Genomic DNA, 23,899 nt, shown 5'->3' with positions numbered 1-23,899 from the left:
ACCTTAACTATAATTAACCAAATAAAATGCTAGATTTTTTAGCTTTTAGTCTTATAAAACTGAATTTCCAAAAAAGTGGTCCCCATAGCGTAAAAATAACAGGGTTTTATTGCATTGTGTGGACCACACACACACACACACACACACACACACACAGACACACACACAGAACCCTCCCAGATGCAGTGAATTTAGCCTGACTATGTTAACAATCCACTTTAACAATTTTTACTTGATGACATCTTTTTGGCAAGGCCAACCGTATGACATAGCGAGATACGAATATACAGTACAAATATTTAGCTTATATTAGCGTCTGCATAAACATCTTGAAATGTTAGGCATTTTCTAATCAAGAGCTCAAGAAACCCAAGAAAAACGCATGCAAAGAAATAACAATCTCATCTAAGTCACCCACTTGGAGAGAGTTTGCTTTTAGAAGATACGGTAGATTCGATTTTTGTTGGTGATTTTAGTCTGTGTATGAGGACGAAGAGCCGAAAGACAGGCACATTGACAGCAGCACCATTCCGCAGTCAGAGGATACTCACCATCTGGTTATAGTTCGGATAGAAGGTTTGCTCATTCAGGGGGAATTTCTCTGGACCCAAGGAGTGGAACAGTTGAATCATCTGAGAAAACTAAGGACGACATGAAATGAAAGTGATGAGGCCAAACCATTAAGTAAATGCTCACTATTCTAGTCACTGCATGTCACGAGTGGCCTGTGCTGTGAATAATTTGGCTGAAATTAAACCTGACCAGATTCATAATCACCCTGAAACTTCACACCACAAACCAGCAGGGGGGAAAACAAATTGTTTCTGCTGGAAACTCCCCCAAGACTTGGAAGACAGATGTGTAGAGCATCCCTTAATCGTTTAAATAAATGAACCTAGAACACTTTTAGGGCAGGACATTGTACTTAGGACACCATGCTCACGTACCACCCAGGGCTTGCTGCAGAAGTTGTAGATGGAGAAGAGGGAGTTCACGCTGGCCACGCCCCCAAACTGCAGGCCAATCACCAGGCTCCTGAAGTCATCGCCTGGGGTCATGCTGTAGGCGTGCTGACGAATCAGGACAAAGTCCGGCTTGAAAGACCTAAGGGCGTATGAAGGTCAGATCAGCTTGGAACAAAGGCTAGAAAAATGGGAAAGACCTCCTTCCTCATCGGGTCACACCCCGGCCAGCTGACCACCACTGGCTTACAAAACCTCCCACAACACCCATCTGCAGCATGCAGGCGCCCGTATCTGACATGAGTTTTGCTCACATGTCCGGTGGTGTTAAACAGCCAGGAAGTTTTGAAACTCCAGTCTTTCTTCCTCTCCTGTAACTGCCACAGGATTTTCCCACTCTCTGCTGTCTTCTAAACCTTCTCCACTTTTAATACGCTACAGTTTTATCTGCCGATGCTGCAGTATCTCTGTTAAGCGTTTTAGGGCATGTTAGGAAGGGCACTATAAAAGCTGGAACTGATAGCAAAATGAATACACCCGGTACTGAAAACTACACTTATAATTTCCTATAGACTAAGAGGACACTGGAAACCTTGACATTTCAAGACTAAAATGGCACTGAGGGAGTGACCATTCGCCCACCTGCACTCCTGAATGTGCAAAGCTGCACAGAGTGTGTGTCGTATCCCCACCAGGGTTGTGGGTTTGAATCACACCCTTTGTGTGTGAGGGGGGTGGGGTGGGGGGTTTGCATGTTCTCTTTGAGTTTGTGAGGGATTCCTCTGGGCACTCTGAAGCACAAATACGTTCGTGGTGTCCCTAAATCGCACTGAGAGTGTCTGCGTGCCCTTTGATGGACTGGCATCCAGATCACGGTGTCCCCTGCCTCGTACCCTGTGATTACAGGGATTGGCTCCAGGATTGCCGTCACCCTGCAATGGATTAGTGGTTATAGAAGATGGATGTCTGGTTTGGTTCGCATTTGCATGCTCTCTTGGATATTTATGGTCTGTGTTTGAAATTAAACAAAACCAACAGAGAAAAAAAATCAATTACTTGGAAACATTCATTGCTGCTGCAGCAAAATATTAGTAACAGGATTCTTGCTGTTATGTAAACAGGTGTCTTGAAAGACTGACACACATACACTTGATCACATAGTTATCTTTCCATCCATCTTCTTACTACTGACCCTGGTGATGCTTTGCATCCCAAGTCGTTACAGGGCACATACCATCACACACTATGGGCAATTTACAGACACCAATAAGCTTGAACTGCATGGACAGGAGGAAACTGGAGTACCCAGAGGACACCCACATGCAAAACGCACATATACAAGACTGGGGGCAGGATTTGAACCCCCAACCCTGGAAGTGTGAGACAGTGCTACCCACAAGCCACAATGACACCCTAAAATATGCATATTCATTCTAGGGCTGTCACTATAAGTTATATCAATAATTGAGCAATCTACTGAATAATCTGACGATTCATCGAGTAATATGATATATACATTGCAATTGGCGCAAGGCAGCAACCAACCACGCATTGCGGGGCGCATGCTCAGTCACCCCTACCGTCAATTGAGGCACTCCAATTCACTCAAGCTGAATGTTTTCGGAGCGTAAAAGGAAACCAGAGGATCTGCCGAGAAGCCACGCCCACAAAGCGACGGTGAGCCGCAGAAACACTGCCCACTGTACACTGCGCCCTGACAGGCTTCTACGATGCGCCATGTTAATATCGACATGGCATTTCAAGCACATGCGATCGTCGCATCACAAGGACCGGGACAGTCCGCTGGGTTCAAACCATCAATGAGTTGCGCTAAAACATTTTTCCTCAGTCGTAGGAAACCAAACTTAGTAAGCTTTGCGATTACAGTGATGGCGCCTTTTCAATATTATCTAGTACCGATTTGAAAAACCAGTCTGAAGTTGACGGCCTTCCTTTGGCATGGGCATTGCATGCGATCGCCGTAATCACTTTCGTCCTTGCTCTTAGACTCTTTCATAGGCCATGTGACACGTTTGTGAGAAATTAATCAGAAAAAAATGAATAAAGAGGAGAAAAGCGAGCAAAACTGGTCAAGAATGGAAATATTTTGCATTCCATATGGACAATATTGGCAAAAGCGAGTGATTTGTCAGCACTGCTCTGTCTGCTGGCACAACTCAAGGAACCACCAACTTATTTAACAGACTCTGTTGGTAGACAATAAGTTCTATTAATAAGTTATAGAACCTTTCCTAGTATCATTCAGCCATAATCAAAAGGCACAATACATTAACAAAACATGATTCATATTAATTGGTTATTGTGTTCCATATTGTGTAAGGTGGTGCAGCCAAGCGATGAGGCTAACCTTAATTTTAGCAACGATTATTTTGAGATACAGGAATCATAATAAGCAAAATGTAATTGAAAGTGATGACAAAGGCAGGCTAGGTTACTCCGAGAAGCTGGCTGGCATGTATCTATGGCTCACCTCGCATTACTGGGCGAGTCTGTCAACCCCGAATGTCTTCTTTTAACATGCATTTGCATTGCAGTCATGCTGCAGTGATGTTTAAGTTCTGCTTTGCAATATTGACAGAAGACAATGTGAAGTCCTTCCACACAAGTGATGCTTTCGCTCAGTATTTGGACTCTCTTGTTGTATGCAGTCTTCCCTACCTCACATTGCTGAGCAATTAAGAAGGAAATTAATTGATGCTTTTAATTAATCGAGTAAACGCGACAGCTCTGATTCATCCCCAGAGATGGTGATCGTCAAACTGGGCAAAACTGTCTGCGGGAACAATGAAGTGAAGAAAAACAGAGAAATGAAAAAAAAAAAGTGAATGATATTGGCATAAGGGAGAGACAGCCAGTGCTGGCAGAAGTAGGGGCTTGGATGGGGAAAGGGCACACAGATGAGGAGAGGAGTGAACAGAGAGTGTCTGTCTTTGCGAGGGCTGCTCTCAGTGCAGGGCAGTGCCCCCGAACTCACCAGCGGTACGCCATCTGTCAAGTCGTAGAAACTGTTACGGTCTGCACGCTCGCTCTCGCTCGAGTGAGACAACAAACGCCAACGAAGGCCTCCTGCCAGCCAAAGATGCCTGAAGTCTGTCTTATACTTTGTGAAAAACACCAGGCTTTTGTCAAGATGCTGACGGGGGCGTGGGATGAGAGACAGATGAGGGGCGGGTGTGTTTGATTAGAAACTCAGAGGCCTGTAGGCAGCGAGCGCCAGTTGTGCCCCGAGCAGCCCACCTTCCCGGTGGAGGGGTCCCCTGTTAATGTGTCACCTACAAAACCCCTGCCCCCCACACACCACTAACCCCCACATTTTGGGACAGGTGCCCGAGTGCCAGCCCAGATTGGGGCTTAGCAACGAATTCACTCTTACGTAAGGGGCAAAACGTGACCCGTGTCATCCATCAGAAATGAACCAAGAAATGGGTATATTTTGGACTCTAAAGGCAGCCCACAGTGAGAAGCCAGGCTTGATTGGAACATAGCACAGTACACACTGCTATGCTCAGAGTGAACTGCGTTTATTTAGGGATGTTTGTTTAAGCAAATATCCAGTTGTACTTTGGATCAGAGGCTCCCGGTTCAAGCCCAACTGAGCGAGTGAGGTAATCTAAACTGCCACAAACCATTTCTGCTATAACCTGTAGAAAATGCTAGGGTGTAACAATTTGCATGTAAGTCAGCTTTACTGAGACGTATGTAAAAACAACTCAGCAGCACGAAGGGAAATAATACAAAGGGGAGTACAAATCATATCCGAAAATAGACTATTCCTTGCCGTTCAACTATAATCACACAGTGTGCGATGTTCTGGCTTCACTGTGAATAGCAGATGAACGTCTTACCTAGCTATTAGCGTCACTGGCTAACAAAGACGGATTGAATGTGTCAGATAGGCCCGGTGACATAAATGGCAGTCCCTCTGCAAGGACCCACAGCAAGACTGCAGGCTCACAGCCTCAGAATAAACCTTGTGAGAATCTCAGCCTAGCAGCGTGTCACAAATTAGCAAATTCAATTTAGGGAGCCCAGAACAAATTCTTGCAGGCATGGACAAGGACGGCTATAATGAGAACTGTGCTACGAACCATTTGTACAGGAAAAAGCTGAAATGCAGATATTATGGGCGGTTTATATGCTGCTTATATGCTATAGTAGCTGCCTGATTCCGGGGTTGGCAGTGTGATGTCACCCATAGGGCTTAAACCTCAATTCGCTCTATCTGACACTGATCTCTCACTTGCACATTACTTTGGCTGAAAGCCTTCATGTTCCGACGGCACGGTGACTTACCTGCTCACCCGGCCGGCCCGTCTGGAGGCCTTTATATCCACCATGCATCCTCTGCTCACATTGGAAACCAGGTTGATCTCGGAGAACTCTGCCTGCAAGACATGAAGCTCCGTCATCTTGATGACCAGACCCCCTGTACATACTTTGCTCACACAACAAGCTGTACGTTTGACTTCAGGTTAACTGCTTCAGCAGCAGGAAGACCCCCGGGTCTGGGAATTCCTTCATCATCAGTCCAAGTCATGTAGGCATCAGTAGTGCATATACGTATCCATGACAAAGGCCTTTGTTTTCTAACACTGAGATACTTAAGTCTGTGTGAATACAACAACAAATCTCAACATTCCTGTAATGGTGGTAAGGCCTTCGTGGTCCAATAGAAGAAAAAAAAAGTAAAAAAAAGCAAAAACAAACAAAACATTTCCTTAAATGGTTCCACTTTGTCTATAGGGGACACATACTGCATTAGGCTTATTGTGAGGACCTTGGGACTGAGTGTAGGAAGAATTCTTCAAAAAATGCCTGGTGGAAAGGTGACAGGGGTGTTTAAAATATGTACCGTAAATCTAAACAATTGAAATTGTTTCCTGTTGGCTTTTGGTTCCACAATAACCAAGATATTAACTTACTGTGAATTCCCCTGATTTATACGATTTGGAGAGATGCACAAACTGCCCCCCCTCCCCCCCCCCCCCGACCCCAAACCATCTCCTGGAGCGAGAAAGTTGAGACGCCTTTAATGAAAATGTGGCCGTGGAGGAATTAAATCTGATTCGGCTGTTTTAGCCCATTGCAAAAACCGGAACTCAGCTACGGTCTCGGAGAGAGGGAAGGGGACTTTCCGGAAGCCTGGAAAGTGATGCTGCATGCGGAGATGAAATGTTTATTTAAAAGCAGTATAGAGCCCTCTGATGTAATGTGCACAGACACGTGGCTTTGAAGTTAACCTATGGGCTGAAAAAACTCACAGATGAGAGCAAAGGGGGCAACCAAGCCCCTTAATTTCTTTTACAGGGCGACTCAGGGCAGAGAAGCCCCCCCCCCCCCATCTGTATACCACTGACAGGGTTCTTCATGCTCTCTGGGGATACAGGGCCTCGAGAGAAACTTCTGTGTCTGCTGCAGAACACGCCTCCTGCTCCGGGCTGAAGCTCCCCTCTTCCCTTCTCTGCCAGGCTGGCACTCCAGGCAGCCCCTGGGCTGTTTTTGTCAGGACCACTGGCCCGCTCCTCGGCGCACAGGCCACAGACAGCCAGCGGACGGGCAGCCGGGACTCGGCAGCCTGATGCCGACTGCCATGGTTACCGTTTCGATTCGGTCACTTGGATCACTTCCCGTTTTGAGAAAGAGAACAGGACGCATACAAATGCCCCACGTCGGTTCTGTATTTCTCAAAAAATGGCCGCCGGTCTTACTGAGGCCAAAAAAACAACAGATTACTAAATTCTGCAGGACTGGTGTAAAAATACATCTGTTATCCCGACAGATATTTTATTTTCTCCCTCAGTTCTAAGCTTATTTTTGGCCACTTACACTTAAGTGTGAGAACAGGACTGCTCCCAAAAACTTAGTTTAAATTTACTGCATCTGCAGCCCAGCAAACTTCTGCTGTTACGAATGGTATAATTTGATGTAAGAACATGACCTGTCCTTCAAAGGCACAAGCAAAACAAGTGGAGGGACAATATTTCTACGAACCTATTTGTTAAATGCAGTAATTGTTTTCTAATTACTATTAGTGTCCTTCAGTGCTGAAATCAAAACTGTACATTAATTGTTGGGTTATAACTGAACAGTTGTAGGTCTAAGGTTGCCACCACCGTCGAGAACTACGTTTCCCAAAAAAATGGCTGCTGATCACAAATGAAAACAACTATAATGTTGCTACTAAAACACCATCCATCCATCCATCCATCCAGGGGCGGAGGAGGGGTCTCAGGGGAGGCTGAAGGGGTGTGGGGGTCACCTCAGTAAAATGGGCCCCCCCTCCATCCATGAATCATGGTCAGGATCATGGAGGGGCAGGGAGCCTGTCCTGGGCAGCACAGAACACAATCTGCAATTAGCAGTTTGGACTGTAGGGGCAGTAGAGGACGAGGGCACGACTTGACCAAAACGTAGCTGCTCTTCAGCTCAAGGCCCAGAGGAGAGTGAGAAATCCAGCCTAAACCCATCAGGTTTACTGCTCTGTGGAAATAAAACCATACAGCTTCAAATGCAGAGGGGCTGCCTCTGTATGATTTTTCTTCCTGTTTTGTTTCACATCATGACCTATTTGTCCTTCTGGAGGACAGCACACATCTGCCCCAGGAGGACACTGCAGGGGACTCCGCAGCGGTAGTACAGGCTACATCCAAATATGGTGCCCGGAGACCGTTCCCCGACACAAAGTCCATCTGGAACCTCTGACTATTTTTAGAGTCTGACTGGATGTGGTGGAGGTTTAGAGCAGGTCTAGCATCAGGAGCGTGTGAGGTCCCTGGCAAGGCAGCCCAACTCATGACCTCACATACAGCTGAACCTGCATTAAAACCTCCAACTTGGACCCATAACCTCTTCCACTCATTAAACTATAATGAGCTCACATGATGCAGATTAGTGGCGACGGCTCTGCCCTCCCCACCTACGAGCAGCCCGCTTACAGGACCCGTAGACTCCACATCTAAATTAAGCTCGTAAAAACCGCAGCGTTATTTCAGACGTGCAAACAGGGCAGCGGGGGTCGGTCAAATGAGAAGGTGAGCGTAACGTTTCTGGATTTCGTACAAATTGGGGCAGGCGGGCGTTCATCTCACTTAATGACAGGCCTTCTCACGTCATAATGCAGGCCGGCTGGTTTTTAGAAGTACAAACGCTGGGGCATTATGGACCCAAAACGAAAGGCACCGAGGAGGATCCCACGTTGACCCTGTATGCCTTTAATCTTGGCCTAGCTGGTTTTAACACTCTCCGTCGTACCATCCCTCCAAACGATGACTGACTATCACTCGTCTGCTGCCAAAACAAGTTGTCCCTTTCTTCCAAGAAGCTGTACGAAAGGAGTAGCTTAAACGCCGATCCTCAGAGGCCCCGCGAAAGCAGCAGTGTTGCGGTGTTTGGTTTGGGAGGAGGTGGTTCTTTTGTCCAAATAATTGTCCCTTCCTGCTTGGAAAGTTTGCTCGGGACTGTCCCCGAAGATACATGCTGGCATTAGCGTGTTCCGCTGACATGCTCCATCTACCGCTCCGCTCTGATAACTTTATAAACAATCTGCTTTGCAAACCTGCGCCAAGTGCGACAAGACTTCACGACCGTAGGCTTGAGCGGTTCGGGCCCCAAACAAGTCAAACTGACAAAACAAATCCGGATCTCATCAACTGGCACTTAAAATGACTCATAAAATTAGCTCTCTAAAAGGAGCAAAAATATATAAACAATAATAAACAGTTAAAACTGAATATCTGTTTTGGAGATATCATTGGTGTAACCCTACCTTCTGCCTTATGCTGTTGAGATAGGCTGCAATCCTCATTAGGATAAGCAATTAAAAGATGGTTTAGACAGTTAGATAAATCTGAATTTGCTAATTTTGTAACTCAGTGCAGTTTAAATACCTGCTGGCATATAATTCATTGACTTTAATTGTTCATACCGAAGACAATGACTAGTACATAATAGAGCTCTTCCAGGCCACATATGAAGATATAAAGATATTCACACTCATGCTCTGGGTTTTGCAGACCCTCTTCATACGTGTATCTTACTCAAGGTTTTGGTCACTGCTGGTTTAACAGGGCAAAGTATTTGGGATTCAGTACAGAGAAAAAAACCGATTTCAAACCCCCAGGATGTCCTGCCATGAACCCGAATCCACTTCCCGTGGAAGCTTTTTGCCTCGCGTGCCAAGCAAACTTGTGATAAATGACCCGGAATAGGGGGGTGGGGGGCGAACCAACAGGAGCGGCCTAGAGTGGAATGCGGATCAGCGAGGTGCCCAAATACCACCGGCCGTACACCGCCCCTCCTAATTCTTGCCCCCCCCCCTCCCCCGTGCCACAGCTCCACCGCAGGCATCCTCAACCTTGAAGAAATGTGGAGACCTGCAGAGGTTATAAACACAGGCACTGCAGTTGGCTTCTGCCGTGAAAAGCACAGGGGCACTCGAGACGCGCTGATCCCCTCCTCATGGGGATCACAGGCAGTTGGAGCAGATGTGGTTCTGGATGACCCATGTGCCAAAGTCCCCTACTGGAGCCTCGGGCCTGGGATTAGCTGCTCCCATTACTGATCTTACCCAGGACTTTTGTACGGGCCAAAGCAGCTAAAACTCTACTCACACTTCAGACTGTACATCTAAAATCCTATGTAACTGTGATATTTTCCAATCATCATTTCAAACCCTTTTATTACGCTACGATAAGATGACAGCAATGTATCTGCATGGATCTATTTATAAGCCAATAAAGTGTCTGACAGTTTAAAAGCGGTCGTACACATCATTGCTGACCACAAGCTATCAGGCCGACAGTGACCATTTAATGAAGTATTGAATTACGTACATAAATACACAGCAGATATCTGTGAGGGTACGGTGTGTGTGCATGGCTTGTTTTCATCTCCTAATGTAGCAACGGCACACAGGCTGCGGCAAATTCAATGCACATAAATTATTCCTCATACTATGAGACCCAGACAGATATCCTGATAAAGGCCAATCAATTTGAAAAAGGAAACAAACAAACTATTCAATTCATCAAATATTTTATTAGGGCCCCCATCTTATTCTCCCCCCACTCTCTTCCAGAGTGCCGTTCAAACGATATCCACAGACTGTCGCTCTTATGGGACGGAGGAGTCGGCGTTCCCAGCGCAAACTGGCCTCCCACAGGGCCCCTCCCTGTATTCGGAGCCCTCGCCTACACTTGGGGGCCCACTGAGTAGGGTGGGGGTCTGCTCGATTTGACGTGACAAAGCTGCAGCCACCATCTGGTACCTTATTAGGTAGCGGGAGTCATGGGTGAAGGCGGGCATGCGAGCCAGAGTTCAGCTACAACCGAGCTGGAAAAATCCAGAACGCGGAGCAGAACTACAGCAGAACAGGCACAGGAGGTACTGCCATGTCAGTGAACCACCCCCGTTCTGGGGCGGGGTGCAAACCGATCACGTTACTGGTGCAATATTTGGACGGAAAAGCCTCCGGTAATCTATGGGAACGCCCAGTGTGGGGGGGGGGGGGGGGGGGGCTACTCACTGGGCTGAAGGGCTCTGAGGACAATTAGCTGGTCATTACAGCGATAAAAATAAAAAAGGCTTTGCTAAATGAACAGGAAAGCTCTCCAAGACAGGCAATTTCAGGCAGCTCTGCCTCTACGTTTTTTTTCACCCATCATTTGTTCATTCTTTTCTCTCAAACCGTAACGCTGCCCAATTTTCTTCCTCAATGTTGGCATTTAGGATACAAACATAACCAAAAGCATCACATTATAAAAATAGATATTTTTCAAATCTAACACACCCTCAATGATCTTTCAGTTCGAGCCAATGGAGAAGCTCAGGTTAAGTCATGACCAGCTCCCACCTGAAACTGACGTTTTATCTATGCAAACAATCGACTCTAGTCATAGACATCACTCAATGATGTATACAAAGTGTGTTTAGTGGGACAATAGAATTACACACATAATACGAAGATGCTAAACTGCACGATATTTCTCATTGTTCGCGGTTTGTAGGATCCACCCTAAAAAAGCTGCTTTGAAAGAGAAAGGTTCTCTCTTCCATATGAACATCAGACTTAAGACTGCGACAGAATGATCGCTGCCCATACCCATGTTTGAACCCGAATGGAGGGCACTACAAGCAACCGTCCATTAATTATGATGTCAGTGTAGTCATGTGACACACTGAAACAGAAACGTGGCTCCAACGAGTAAGAGGAGAAAGCCATTAGTTTAAAGTCTGTTCTCTCTCAATGACAAGACTTAATTAGAAAAAAGTACAGTCAGAGGTACTTTGCTAAAGTTTTAAAAAGGCATTAACAAGAATTATGGGCAAGAGTTCTGTAATCTTAATAAACATACTGCGATAAAGTTTTTGCTTTGTCATAAAGAAGCATTAATATCATTATTACAAGGACCTGCTCTCAATGTTACATTAATTCCTTATAAATTCATCGCAGCAGATATCTAAAGGCCTTATGTCGTAACAGACCAGCGATGCGCTGGACTCATGACAAGGTCATGTGATGCCACCCTTGGTGGGCCGTTTCCATGGAATCCCGAACAATGAACTCGTGTGAACCTTAAAAATCCATCTGTATGAATGAGAGGCACTGTTGTGCACAGCTAAATGTCGTCGCAGCATCGGTGAAAACCCTGCGCATCTCTGAGCGAGAGCCTTTTCCCTTTCCCGCTTATACCCACCTGTTCCACCCGGATCTCACACGTCCCGTTCAGCGTCTTTCCACGGAAATACTTTGCCCTGCAAAGAACACACACACACAAGAAAGAAAAAAGTCAGGCAAGCGTCAAACTAAGCCAATTAAAATTCCTCTGCCTTATGTACCGACTACTTAACGTAATGTACTGGCGATGCATTAGGTTTCACACGAGGAACTGCTGACACACTCATACCACGAGGAAAAAGTGGAGCACATCCAGTCTATGTTTATAAATAACCACAGAAAGGGAGAGCGATGGCTAAGCCTCTTGTCTGGGTGACATCACCTTCCAAAAGCTACTCCTATTGTTTGATCATTACAGATCACAGTAAACACCAGTGAAAATACCTGCAGGCTAAATGAAATGTTTTTTGCATAAATGAAAATGCTCATAGCCTAAATGTCTTTTGAATGTCTTCAAAAGTGGACACTGCATTCCAGATGTTGCGACATCTCAGCTCACTGTGTGGCAGGCTCACCCTCGCTCAGGTCACCTACACCACCTTGTTCGCTAAAGCTTACAGCTATTCAACCAAGGTAGCTGCTTTCAAACTGCCTATACCTCTCAGTTTCACCGTGAAAGTTCACTTCAGGTAGCACAAAGAACACTTTCAGTTCGTGACTGACAGAAAAACAGTAATAGAAGATAGTACAATTCAGTATAAACACAGAGTGTTGCTATTGTCAAATGATGAGGGCACGATCTCTTACAGAACTTCTATGATTTGTTCCGCCCACAATTACAAGTATGACAAAATAGTCTTCAGAATAGGCACTGTAACAATAAGATTTCAGAAAAAAATACATCTAAAGGGTAATCATAGGTCGCAGGCCTGTTATTTTCACCTGTGCGGACTGTGGGAATGCAGCGTAAACAAGTTCTCAACTGGAAGACAGAAGCGTCAACAGGAACAGCTATTCTCTGATACGAAAAGCCCATGATACTGAGCTCTGTGAAACGAAATGGACACGTTTAAAAAAGTAAATAAATCATCACCGAAGCTTGCTAGGGTGGGCGGGGGGTTTCCGCAATGACAATTCATGTCCACCTAACACAGCGGTGCAGGTCTCACATAAGGGGACTCCGACCTGCTCGCAGTCCCACCGTCGGAGCGCCAGCGAGAAGGTCCTCTCAGAAAGCAAGCTGTGGGCCTCCATTGTGTCCCCAGCAGAATAGATCGACATTAGGCCTTAGCTGTGCGAAAAGGCAAGGTTTCCTCAGATACACTCAGAGCTGCTTCTGGAATGCTCTGGGGGGCTTCAAAGCACAAAACACCCATCCCTACTTCGCTCTTGCCTCTTCATGACCTGGGATAAACATCTTCCACAAGGATTCAAACTGTCAATCCCTGAACTACCCTTAAGTCGCCCTCTTAAAGGCAAACATCCCCCTAAATTAATATCCATATTTCAGTTTCACTGAAGATCTATCTATACACTTTAAAATAAAAGTGCCAGAAAAAGAATTTTGGGTATAATTTCTACCAATGTCTTTCTTAAACAGAACCTCTTTTTATTACTATTGCCATGGCATGATGCGTGATTTTCATCACTGCAATATACAGACCAGGTTAACCCCCAAATGAGCTTGATGGGGCGAATGGCCTCTTGTCGTTTGTTTATGTTCTTATTTTTTTCCTTTCTTGTTTCCATCCATACTTCCCATGATGCCGCCTGGCAGGTCACGAGAAAACCGGGTAACCATGTGCTTTTTCTTAATTCGTTTATTTTTTTTTTATCGTGCCTTAGGGGTTACTGTTCACAGTGACATAAAACAGAACGTAAAAACGAAATGAGGAAAATTGTGGACTTTCACACACGACGCCCAGTCACTGCGAACACATTCCCTTGCTCACAAAAATGTCAGCGAGGTCCCGCAGCCGGAGAGAAGGGGAGCAGTGAGCTTCGCACTGAACGAGCGCCGAAACCACAGCAGCCTGAACCGTATTCAAGGCGGCAGACCGTGGCGGCAAAGCCAGCTCTACTGAGCGCGTGTCAGACTTTCCTAAAGGAGGTAACGTAGGTGGCGATTGTGTCCCAATTCGCTGCTCTCCTCGGCAAATGACGTGTCATGTCAGCGTACGATGATATATCTCACTTGTATGCATTCTTCCGCTCTTCATCACCAACTTTCGTGAAACCGTCAGCGAGGCAAGTACAACGTAGTGCGAGTGTGAACACGGGGCCTGAGGTGACCTGCGCATGCCATGGAGGGTGTGCCAGGCTTCAGGACCAAGATGATCCTACGCATTATCAGCAAAGATTGATGGATGGATGATCTAGTATAATATGAATGTGGTGAATTAAAGCTTGCTTTTATAAATGTATCCTAATTTCATTCGCTCTGTATAATCTTATCACGCAGACACTTTCGTTACCATTTGTTTCACATTCAGGTCTTCATTTATAGCTAGACACAAGATCCTTAGAGTCACTCGTTTGACACCATTCTCAAACAATCTATTTTCCCTGAGAACGCTGTCGGATATTAGATGGAGCTGAGATGCAGGGCCGGCAGTGTCACTGCTGTGTTGTGAAACGGCGCCCCCTGGTGTCCATCACTCTCATGTGTTCTTTTCTGTGGAGACAAATCCACAGTAGCTGTGCACTCACTGTGTATCTGCTGTCACCATATTTCTAAATGAATTTAGATCTAAAAAGCCAAATAAAATATATACAGAGCACAAGGCAAAGGTGCACCCTGGATGTGATGCCAATTTGATGGGCAATTTGATTTCAATGTATAGACGCCGATTACAGCTGGAAGAATGGATGGACAGGCGCAATATATACAGCTGTAAGTTAAGAGACCACTCTGTATTTTTGAAAAATCTGCATTTTTAAATCCTGGTTTAATCTTAGTTCTGCAGGCAAAAGGATAGGCAGGCTGCTTCCAGGCTTCAAGCTTCTAAGACAACAGCACACAAGAACAAGATGAATTAGGAGACACTGGCAATGACCCAAAACCAGCCAGGTAGAGGGTAGAAGCAGCTTTCTAATGCCAGAGATGACAGTCAATGTATCCAGCAGTGCCTCATAAATCAGAGGATGACCTCAAGTGACCTTCAAAAATAATGGGAAACGGTGGTATGAAGTGCACTGATGGGGGAATTAATTACAGGCTCCTAGAAGAAGGACTGAAGACCCATAAAGCAAGGAAGAAGCCCTTCATTAATGAGAACCAGGGGAGGATCGGGCTGCAGTTCACAAAGATAAAGTATATTTTACACAAGTGCATATCTATAAATTGAGAAATGAGTGAAACTGTGGTCTCTCTTTTCCCAGAGCTATATACTAAATACCACACGGAAACATTAGTTTTGCTGATATTAGAAAAGTACATCGCCTATCCATCCATCCATCCATCCATCCATCCATCCATCCATCCATCCATCCATCCATCCATCCATCCATCCATCCATCCATTTTCTGTAACTGCTTGTCCTATTCAGTGTTGCAGGGGTGCCAAGCCTATCCTAAATGGTCCAAAGCCAGGAACAACCCAAGACGGGGCGCTAACCCATCGCAGGGCACACTCACACACCATTCACTCACACACTATTCACTCACACACAATTCATTCACACACCAGTCACTCACACACCAGTCACTCACACACCAGTCACTCACACACCATTCATTCACACACCAGTCACTCCCATACCAGTCACTCACACACCAGTCACTCACACACCAGTCACTCACACATGCACACCTACGGGCAATTTAGTAACTCCAATTAGCCTCAGATATTTTTGGACTATGGGGGGAAACCAGAGTACGTACAGGAAACCCCAGAATGACACAAGTCCTAGAGGTGTGATGCAACACTTGCCAACCACTGCACCTGCATGCCGGCCGAACTGCCCAGGTAAAGCCAAAAGTATCTAATAAATCCACAATTAGTTATTATACATAACATTTGCCATTTAAAAAATTCCTGAATGACAAAACATACAGTAATGTGCAAAGGTCTTAGGCAGGCATAAAAAAATAACGTTTAAAGATCTTCATGTTGGCGTAAAACTTTGATGTACATGTCAAAGCGTGTCAGCTTGGCCATTTCAAAACCTCTCCGAAAGTCGCCCACCATCCAATACGCACATGTATTTTTTTATTTGACCACTAACACACCTCATACGATAACTCTCTGAACATAAAAAAATAATTTCATTTGCATGAGGTATAAGGTTTTTTATTCTTAGCAAATACGCACTTACCCAGATAAATTGCTTTAAACATTTCCTTTAACTGCCTAAGACTTTTGCACAGAACTATATTGTTGTTGGGCGGCATGGTGGTGCAGTGGTTAGCACTGTTGCCTCACACCTCTGGGACCCGGGTTCGAGTCTCCGCCTGGGTCACATGTGTGTGGAGTTTGCATGTTCTCCCCATGTCGTCGTGGGGTTTCCTCCGGGTACTCCGGTTTCCCCCCACAGTCCAAAAACATGCTGAGGCTAATTGGAGTAGCTAAATTGCCCATAGGTGTGCATGTGTGAGTGTTTGGTGTGTGAGTGTGCCCTGCGATGGGCTGGCCCCCCATCTTGGGTTGTTCCCTGCCTCGTGCCCATTGCTTCCGGGATAGGCTCCGGCCCCCCCACGACCCAATAGGATAAGCGGTTTGGAAAATGGATGTATTGTTGTTTGAACACTAATTTTTCCTCCTACAATTCAGGATATTACCATCCAGTAAATATTTACATTAAGTAGAAGAAGGACACGAGTCAGACTGTTATGGAATTATAAAGACAAAGACTTGTTTTACAGCCCCATTTCAGGGTCGTGGGATTTCATGCGGGCCTCACATGATGACACTGGACTGCCTGGCTATCAGACTGGATGACACACATTCTCGGAAAAAACAAGCTCTCATCCCATTTATAGTCTGACCTTGTCATTCATTCGTTTCATACCTGAAAAACCCTTCTAGTTCATTACGATTTTAATAAACCACAACAGTCATGTAAGCATTCTCAACTTGGCATCTGACACCTCCCACAGTATTCCAAATAGCGTAGAAATTAAGATAGGTGAGATTGGGAGAAGGTTACCTACTGTAGATGTAGAATTATTTATAAATGGGGAGAAATAAAAAATCATGTGACATTACGAATATGAGTTAGCAGGTGGGAAACGGTCCCATAAAGCTGGCTAAAGGAATCTGCTAATGCAGTAACAAAGAATCAGAACAGATACTGAAACCTGGGATTCTAGCTGGATGTACAAGAAGAGGCAGCACAGTTACCGAATCCATCCCATTAATTAGATTAAATTTATACTAAATTGTACAGTGGACTCTTCAGAGGTGGCACTGTTGCGTTAAATCTCCATGCATAGGGGTTCGATACTCAGTCCCTCATGTAAGTGTAGAGTCTGCTACCCTGCTCATTTTGGGTGCGGCTGTCATCCTGTCCAGGGTCGACCACCTGCTGGTGCCCAAAGCAGCCTGGCATAAACTTCCAGATGACATCAACCCTGTACTTGCTAAGTAGTTGGATGGATGGATGGATGGATGGATGGATGGATGCACTGTATACTGATGACAGGAAAATCACTAAAGAGGTAGATGTGAGACAGGTCAATCGGTAGCATCAAGTTGGGCTCTCTTACCAATCTGTGTGGAAGTCACCGATAACCAGCAAGACCTTCGGCTTGGGGACCACAGGTAGGGATGGAGTCGCACCAGGGCTGGAGGTTAGAGATGGAGCAGAGGCTGGGGCTGGGCCGTGCACCAACCGCGACGGCTCTGCCTGCCCCACAGTGGCGGCTGGGCCACTCCGGACCACGCTGGAGAAAGAGCTGAGGAAGTTGGAAGAGGAGGAGGCTGAGGCGGAGGAGGAGGCCGGAGCGGAGCGCTGCTGAGCGCGTCTCTCCGTGGCAGGAGATGCTGGTGAGCTGGACGGGCTGGATGGAGCGGCCGGCCGCCGCAGATCCGGCACGTAGCCATTAGGCAGGTTGGCCACGAAGCTGCTGTCGGACAGGCGTCGCCGTAGGTAATTCATGGCAATCCGTGGGGGGGGGGGAGGGTCAGGGCTGAAACATAAGGAGCATCTGGATTGGTTGGTGAGAAGCAGTTGGGTCAGCTGATACAGAGGTATCCAATCACCTTCAAGCATTTTGGTAACAAAGGCTGCAGCTTGTTAAAGTCAAGCTGCTTAATTAAAACCTTCGAATTACAGAATGTTAATCATATGATTTACATGCACATACGACTACACCCTCCAGGATATGAACAGCATGACTCAAAGAAACTTTCAGGCACTTTGATGTCCATCTGTTCCATCAGCATTATCTTAATGCAATAAATTAGGCTTGCAATATCATTACTACAGTACAATTATACTGCATTCTTCTATAATAAAACTAATTTCAGGAAAAGCAAGGAGGAACCTTAAGATTTTCCCATCTGATGTGATTTGTTAGGAAGAAGAGCTGCAGGTTACTGTAACTGATTGGTAATTGCCAAAATAGTGCTCATCTGAAAAGCAAGGCTTCACCTCACCCTACACAGGAACTGCAGAGGCCTCTTTCAGAACGGCTGAGTACGGCCCACCTCCAGCTTTGCTGCAGAACAGCAAAGTAAACAGCGACCCCTGCTGGTTCACCTGATGTCCAGCAGGGGCGCCCTTGTTACACTGCACTGACTTACAACATACTGATTCTAAGGCAACCCCGGCATGTTTGACATGAGGAGTGTGGAGGAGGGAACAGACACAATAGAATAAAGAAATGACCCAGAACCCGGGACAGCTACTATTAAAAACATGACCCATTAAGTAAAGATACAGAGTCTCAGCATGTCAGATCAGAAACTGAGGACTGGAAATGTGGATAGGAGTCTTGTCTGTTCCATTCCACTCTTAAACATTCAATAGCCTGGCTCTTGCTTAAGGTAAAGTCCTGGTGACATTAATCAGCCGTCATTTCCTTGAGATATCACTGAGCTCAACTCTCACATTATAAGGCTGCAGTTATATAACACACACTCTCGCTCTCTAACAACACAGTGAATCAGTATGCGCTGGTATGAGCCCACAAAACAAGCATCCGTGTGTCACATGCATTATCTAACACGTTCAACATCACTCCGGATTTTTAGAATTGCGAAACACTTCAAGGAAACGCATACAGATCTCATATTTAACTGTTAAGATGGAAAATGTGCGCTAAAATGTACAGCTCTAGATATACATTTTGTGTAAAACATTACATAATGGGATGGAAATCACCAGGATTAACTCGCCATGATAAAGGAGTAGCATAAAGTGTTACTAGGGCACTGAGCTACAATGAGTGAATGTGACTCCATTCTTCCATGGGGACCCATCTGTGTTTCATTTATGGTGATGGAAAAACGCTCAGGTTTCAGGTACTGCTACTGAACTGGGCTGAGATTTGGTACCTGTGATGTATGCTTTGCCCCGATGATGGGGATATTGGCATCCCAGGAGATTGCATAACTAATACAAAACATCTAACAGGATGATCATTACTGCTTTGTAGCTTCCTCCCTCAGCACCTGACTTCACCCCGAGCAAGGACGTCGACCCCGCCTGCTAATTATATTTAGTCCCGGAAAATGAACACAGTGCCGCAAAAGATGCGGTAGAAAGCTGCACTGTAGACGGGGCCCCGTTTGGATCGTGTCGTGCGTGAACTCGTTCTGCTTGCTGGGAACAGTGTGAAAGATGACTCATTACACCAAATCATTCATTTCCAGCTCCTTGGGAGACCACTGCCATGCACAACTTTACCCACAAAGCACCCTTCTAGATGCAAATAGAGGTTTATCCACTGACATACAGCCATAGGATCCTTCTCTCTTAAGCTCTTAATCAGAAAGAAAAGCAGTAATTCTAGATCAATAAATAAGAGTTGGCAGCATGTTGTACTGAACCGCCATTTTTTCTATATTTTCGAATAAAGACCTTTTATTTGAAATTGTTTGAATCAACTAAAATACCTGTAAAATATATGCATTTATCACATCCTTGTTCTCTCTTAAATAATTAAATGTGATTAACTAACAATTATGTATAATAAATAAGCGCACAAGCAGAACTACTTCTGAATTGGTATATTGCTTCATTGTTATTTATTTTTTTACCCCGACTGGACAGAATTCATAGCTTTCATACTATGATTAACTGACAAAGGGAGCTGTCCAGCACAGAGGTGCTGAAGTAGGTTTTTGGCCTAAAACTTCAAGGCAAAACCTTACTTTAGACCCAGCATTTCCCAATCCAGTCCACGTTTTTGCTCCTTCCCAAGGGAGCAGGGAGGGAGAAAAAACATGGACCATCTGTGGCTCCCTGAGGACTGGGTTGGGACACTGCTTCAAATTATTCAATTATGTAATGGCCATGGCATCGAGCATCAAGCACGCCTTTCCTCTATGGCTTGAGACAGAAAAAGGAAAAGTGCGTTTTCAGCTAGCCATCTTCTAAATGCACATCTTGGTTGGGGGGTGTGGGGGGTGGAGCATAGAACACAAGTCAAGGGTACTAGAGCAATGTAAGTACAGTACCAGGCATAAAGATAATCTTAAACTTTTACAGAGACCAATCAACCCGTCTGCGTGTCTTTCAACTGTGGGAGGGACACGTGATATGAGAAGACAATGCAAACCTCTTTGTAGAGACCATGCATTCATTTCTATGGGAAAAAGCCTAATCCCAGCAATGACAACCTGAAGCCCAACCCAGCCCTAACCTTAACCATAAGCAATCAAACTAAATATAAGACGTTTGGCATTTTTTGTTTTTTGATTGCAGTCACGGATTTTTAGAAAATTGAGGATCCTCTTGCGGGAACTGAAAAAACCATTTGGTCCCCACCATGTTATATATACACAAACCCCCCCCTCAACCCACACAGGTCAGAATTTAATACGTCAGCCACAGTTGTCTGAGTCAACAGAGCTACCCCTACTCCCTATGCAACCTCTCAGCCAAAGATGTCAGTGAACAGTCCGCCATCTTCAAACTGTGGCACACACGCTTGAGCCCACGTACACATGCAGAAATCTCCTACCAAGGCGTCTTTTCACCCAGACTAGAGCTAACCCTTCGTATGCATTCTGGAATCCCAGTCTGCCACCGACACCCTCAGTTTTCATTTCTCACTTGCTTTTTCTTAAGACATGACTACAATTAACATGCCAACTGTGTGGACTGCATTACTGTGTAATCAGGAAAGACATCATTGGGATTTTCTTACACCCAAATGACCACACTTCAAGATAATGTATAATCTTCAAGGGAGCAGGACTGCAGCAAGCTTTAATAAGGTCTACAAATTATCCATGGCTACAGATCCAACTATTTCGTGTAAAGAAATTCGGGCAATTCCTGTCCCATTTAGCCATCAAGCCTAAAGGACAATCATTTTCTATAGCAAGATCAACTAAACTCTGCTCAAACCACCTCTATATTCCTATTTGTACACAGAGTATAAATGCAATATAAAACCAAAATGGCTGCTACATTTACAAATCTTGATTTGTGTGAAACATCATCTTAATAATACAGAATTAACAGCATCATTGACATTCCAACAAAGGCCAGCTTGCATCATGTGACTTCATGATTCAAAACATCCACATTCCAACGCAAACATGATCAAGGCACTGATTCGTCAAGAGAAAGGACAGTGCAGGACACGCAAGCTTGTAATCTCAATCAAATATTGGGTAGAATGGGTTTATGAGGCCACACACACATTCCTTTCTTCTCCTCTAAACTCCTTGGCATTGTGGAAATGTCAAAGCCAAAAATAATACTCAAATACACAACATAAAAGACCTTTCATATTGGAAACGAGGCGTGTAGACTTGGAAATCTAAGCCAAAACACTCCACACCAAACCAGAGTTCAAACACTCATCGCGCTTGCTGACCCACATTCTCCAGTATGTCCTTCACTACCTCCATACCTCCTGTATAAGCTGCAGCGTACGGTACCCTTATATCATAAGGATGTCTTTTATGTTAAAAAGCAAAACGGATCTTTTGTTCCGAGTACAAGAAGACAACGGCTTGGCAATATGGTGGAATCCACATATACCATATACACTGAAAAGTCAAGTTAAGCTCGGGTGAGGACAGAGGAATTATTTTTAGCACTTCCGATTTCTCTGTGTCTCACCATCGTCTGTATTAAATGTACAAATCAGCATCGCTTTATTACCTCGCAGCATGCATAAGCCTGGGACCCCACTGGGGATGATATTTCACAACAGCTGGCTGGTAGTCCTCATTATCTTTATCATACCCAGGGCTAATGAATACAGAAAACTACCTCAGGTTTCCCAAGGCTCTCGCAATACAGGCAGCCTGTTCTGGAGGATCCCATTATATGGGTCTGGGCATGTCAACATGTCATCATAGGACACCGTCCAATAAACTCTCAGCGGGACGTGTCATCACAGGACACCGTCCAATAAACTCTCTGCGGGACATGGCCCAGGGAAGTCGAACCAATAAAAAAAGACAACACATCATGCAAGACAAAATCGGTTTAATGATCCTCCTAACTTAGTTTAATGAAACAATAATCTATACATAAATCTGGCCGCTGAGATTCAGCAGTCATAAAAACATACTGTAATTTACATTTGTAGTTTCCTTTTCAGAGGCATAATTACTTGTAAATATACAATCTTACAGGTTTGCAGAATGACGGTCTCATGTAATATCTGGCTGGCAACTGCTTTTGCAGTTATGACAGCTTCAGATTTCAGGCTACTCCACTTAACTTCACTCCTATCATTTACATGCGTTCTTGCCAGTCGAGCCCAGCCACTTCTCTCTTTTACAGCAAATTAAAATTGGTCTTCCAAAACAATGCCCCATTTGCATTCCTCAAGCCACACTGCACCTTTCGCATCCCCTGCTGTTGAGATTAGAGGAGCCCAATCTGCACCCTACAGGGTCACACCAAGCGCTGGTCCTCACTCAACCTCAGCTCTTCACTGCTTTAATGAATTATTTAGACAGAAAACCGCATCACCTAGAATAAACTGCATTATCTAGAATAAACTGCATTGTCTAGAAACATTAATGAACAGGCCTGGGGACACTTGGATTAGATCAACATTTAGTTATTGGATAATTTGTTCGTAAGTTTTGCATTATCACCTACACTATCTGCTGACTTGCAAAGGAGCACCGGTGATTGATTCACCCCATAGTGTATAGCCGACACAGCACCACATTTAAGTAAGTAAGTGGTAGCAGATTAAAAGCAAAGTTTTAATCAAACGTTAAGGGTGTATTTCCAAGAGCAGGATCGGAATATCCATCGGCGGCCAGCAGACTCGGAGCCCTTCTCCATTTGCAACCGCTGGTCTGTAGCTTCTATTTAAAATGTTCGCTGATACAAAAGCCCAGCCCACAGCTGGCGATCTTCTCGCACGAAGCGAACGAAAATGCTCAAAATTCAATACAATACATCCGCCGGACGATCAATTTTTACAAACACGCAGGTACGAGATAATGAATATTGATGCTTTCACAGGGCAGAAAGCATATGAATAAGGAATTACTGAGGTCCGTCGCTCAAAAAGAGGATGCAGCCGTTACTTTCAACGTACAAATAACGTTTATGTGTAAATGATACGAAAATTATGCGAAATCTAACAAGCTGTTTTTGAGAACTGGTAACAGCTTAGGGAGCGATTCGCACCGTACAGTAAATTAGAAATTGTACGGAAATTGCGTCGTAAATAAACCTTTTGTTGTCTACATACGACTGTCTTCACCCACAAAATGAGCAGATTATCAACCTTTATTCTGTTTTTACCTGTGCAACGCTGCGCGTCCTCCGTTCCGATGCTGCCACACGGCGCTCCAGCCCCTGCAGCGCCCCCCTGCCTCCCTAGCAGGGCATGCCGGGAAAACGCAAAGCCCACTGCCTTCATCCTGCGCTCCCGTTTCAATGCCATTGCATATATAAATCACACTAAAATTTAAAGGCAGCTGTTAACATTGCTACGGATAAAATATCCGTATTCCAAGAAATATTTCTCTGCAATCGCAGGTTACCTGGTTTAAATATACGGTTGCTTTGGGAAGCGCGTGCAATACACGTCATTGCTGATACGTGTGTATGAACTTAAGCTATAATTCACAAAAAACGATTAACATTTTTTCACATTTTGTTTTTTTTTTTCCTGATGTTTTTTTAAAACTTATCACCCATGATCT

The 23,899-nt window shown here is 44.9% G+C and overlaps 1 protein-coding gene across 1 annotated transcript in view; it reads right to left on the bottom strand.

Moving 5' to 3' along the window:
• Positions 1-23,728, bottom strand: part of LOC125738898 (synapsin-3-like) — a 59,523-nt gene extending 35,795 nt beyond the window's left edge. The window contains exons 1-6 of the mRNA XM_049008409.1: positions 23,496-23,728; positions 17,305-17,727; positions 11,678-11,735; positions 5,277-5,368; positions 948-1,104; positions 552-641 (exon numbers count right to left, since the gene is read on the bottom strand). Of these exons, the coding sequence (XP_048864366.1) occupies positions 552-641; positions 948-1,104; positions 5,277-5,368; positions 11,678-11,735; positions 17,305-17,696 (789 nt within the window). The 5' untranslated portion in view covers positions 17,697-17,727; positions 23,496-23,728. The remainder of the gene's footprint in view (positions 1-551; positions 642-947; positions 1,105-5,276; positions 5,369-11,677; positions 11,736-17,304; positions 17,728-23,495) is intronic.
• Positions 23,729-23,899: the final 171 nt, after the last annotated feature.

This window comes from Brienomyrus brachyistius, chromosome 3 (genome assembly GCF_023856365.1).
Source record: "Brienomyrus brachyistius isolate T26 chromosome 3, BBRACH_0.4, whole genome shotgun sequence".
Lineage (NCBI taxonomy): Eukaryota > Metazoa > Chordata > Actinopteri > Osteoglossiformes > Mormyridae > Brienomyrus > Brienomyrus brachyistius.
The sequence above is the reverse complement of the archived record's forward strand: the minus strand, read 5'-3'. Positions and strand labels throughout refer to the sequence as shown.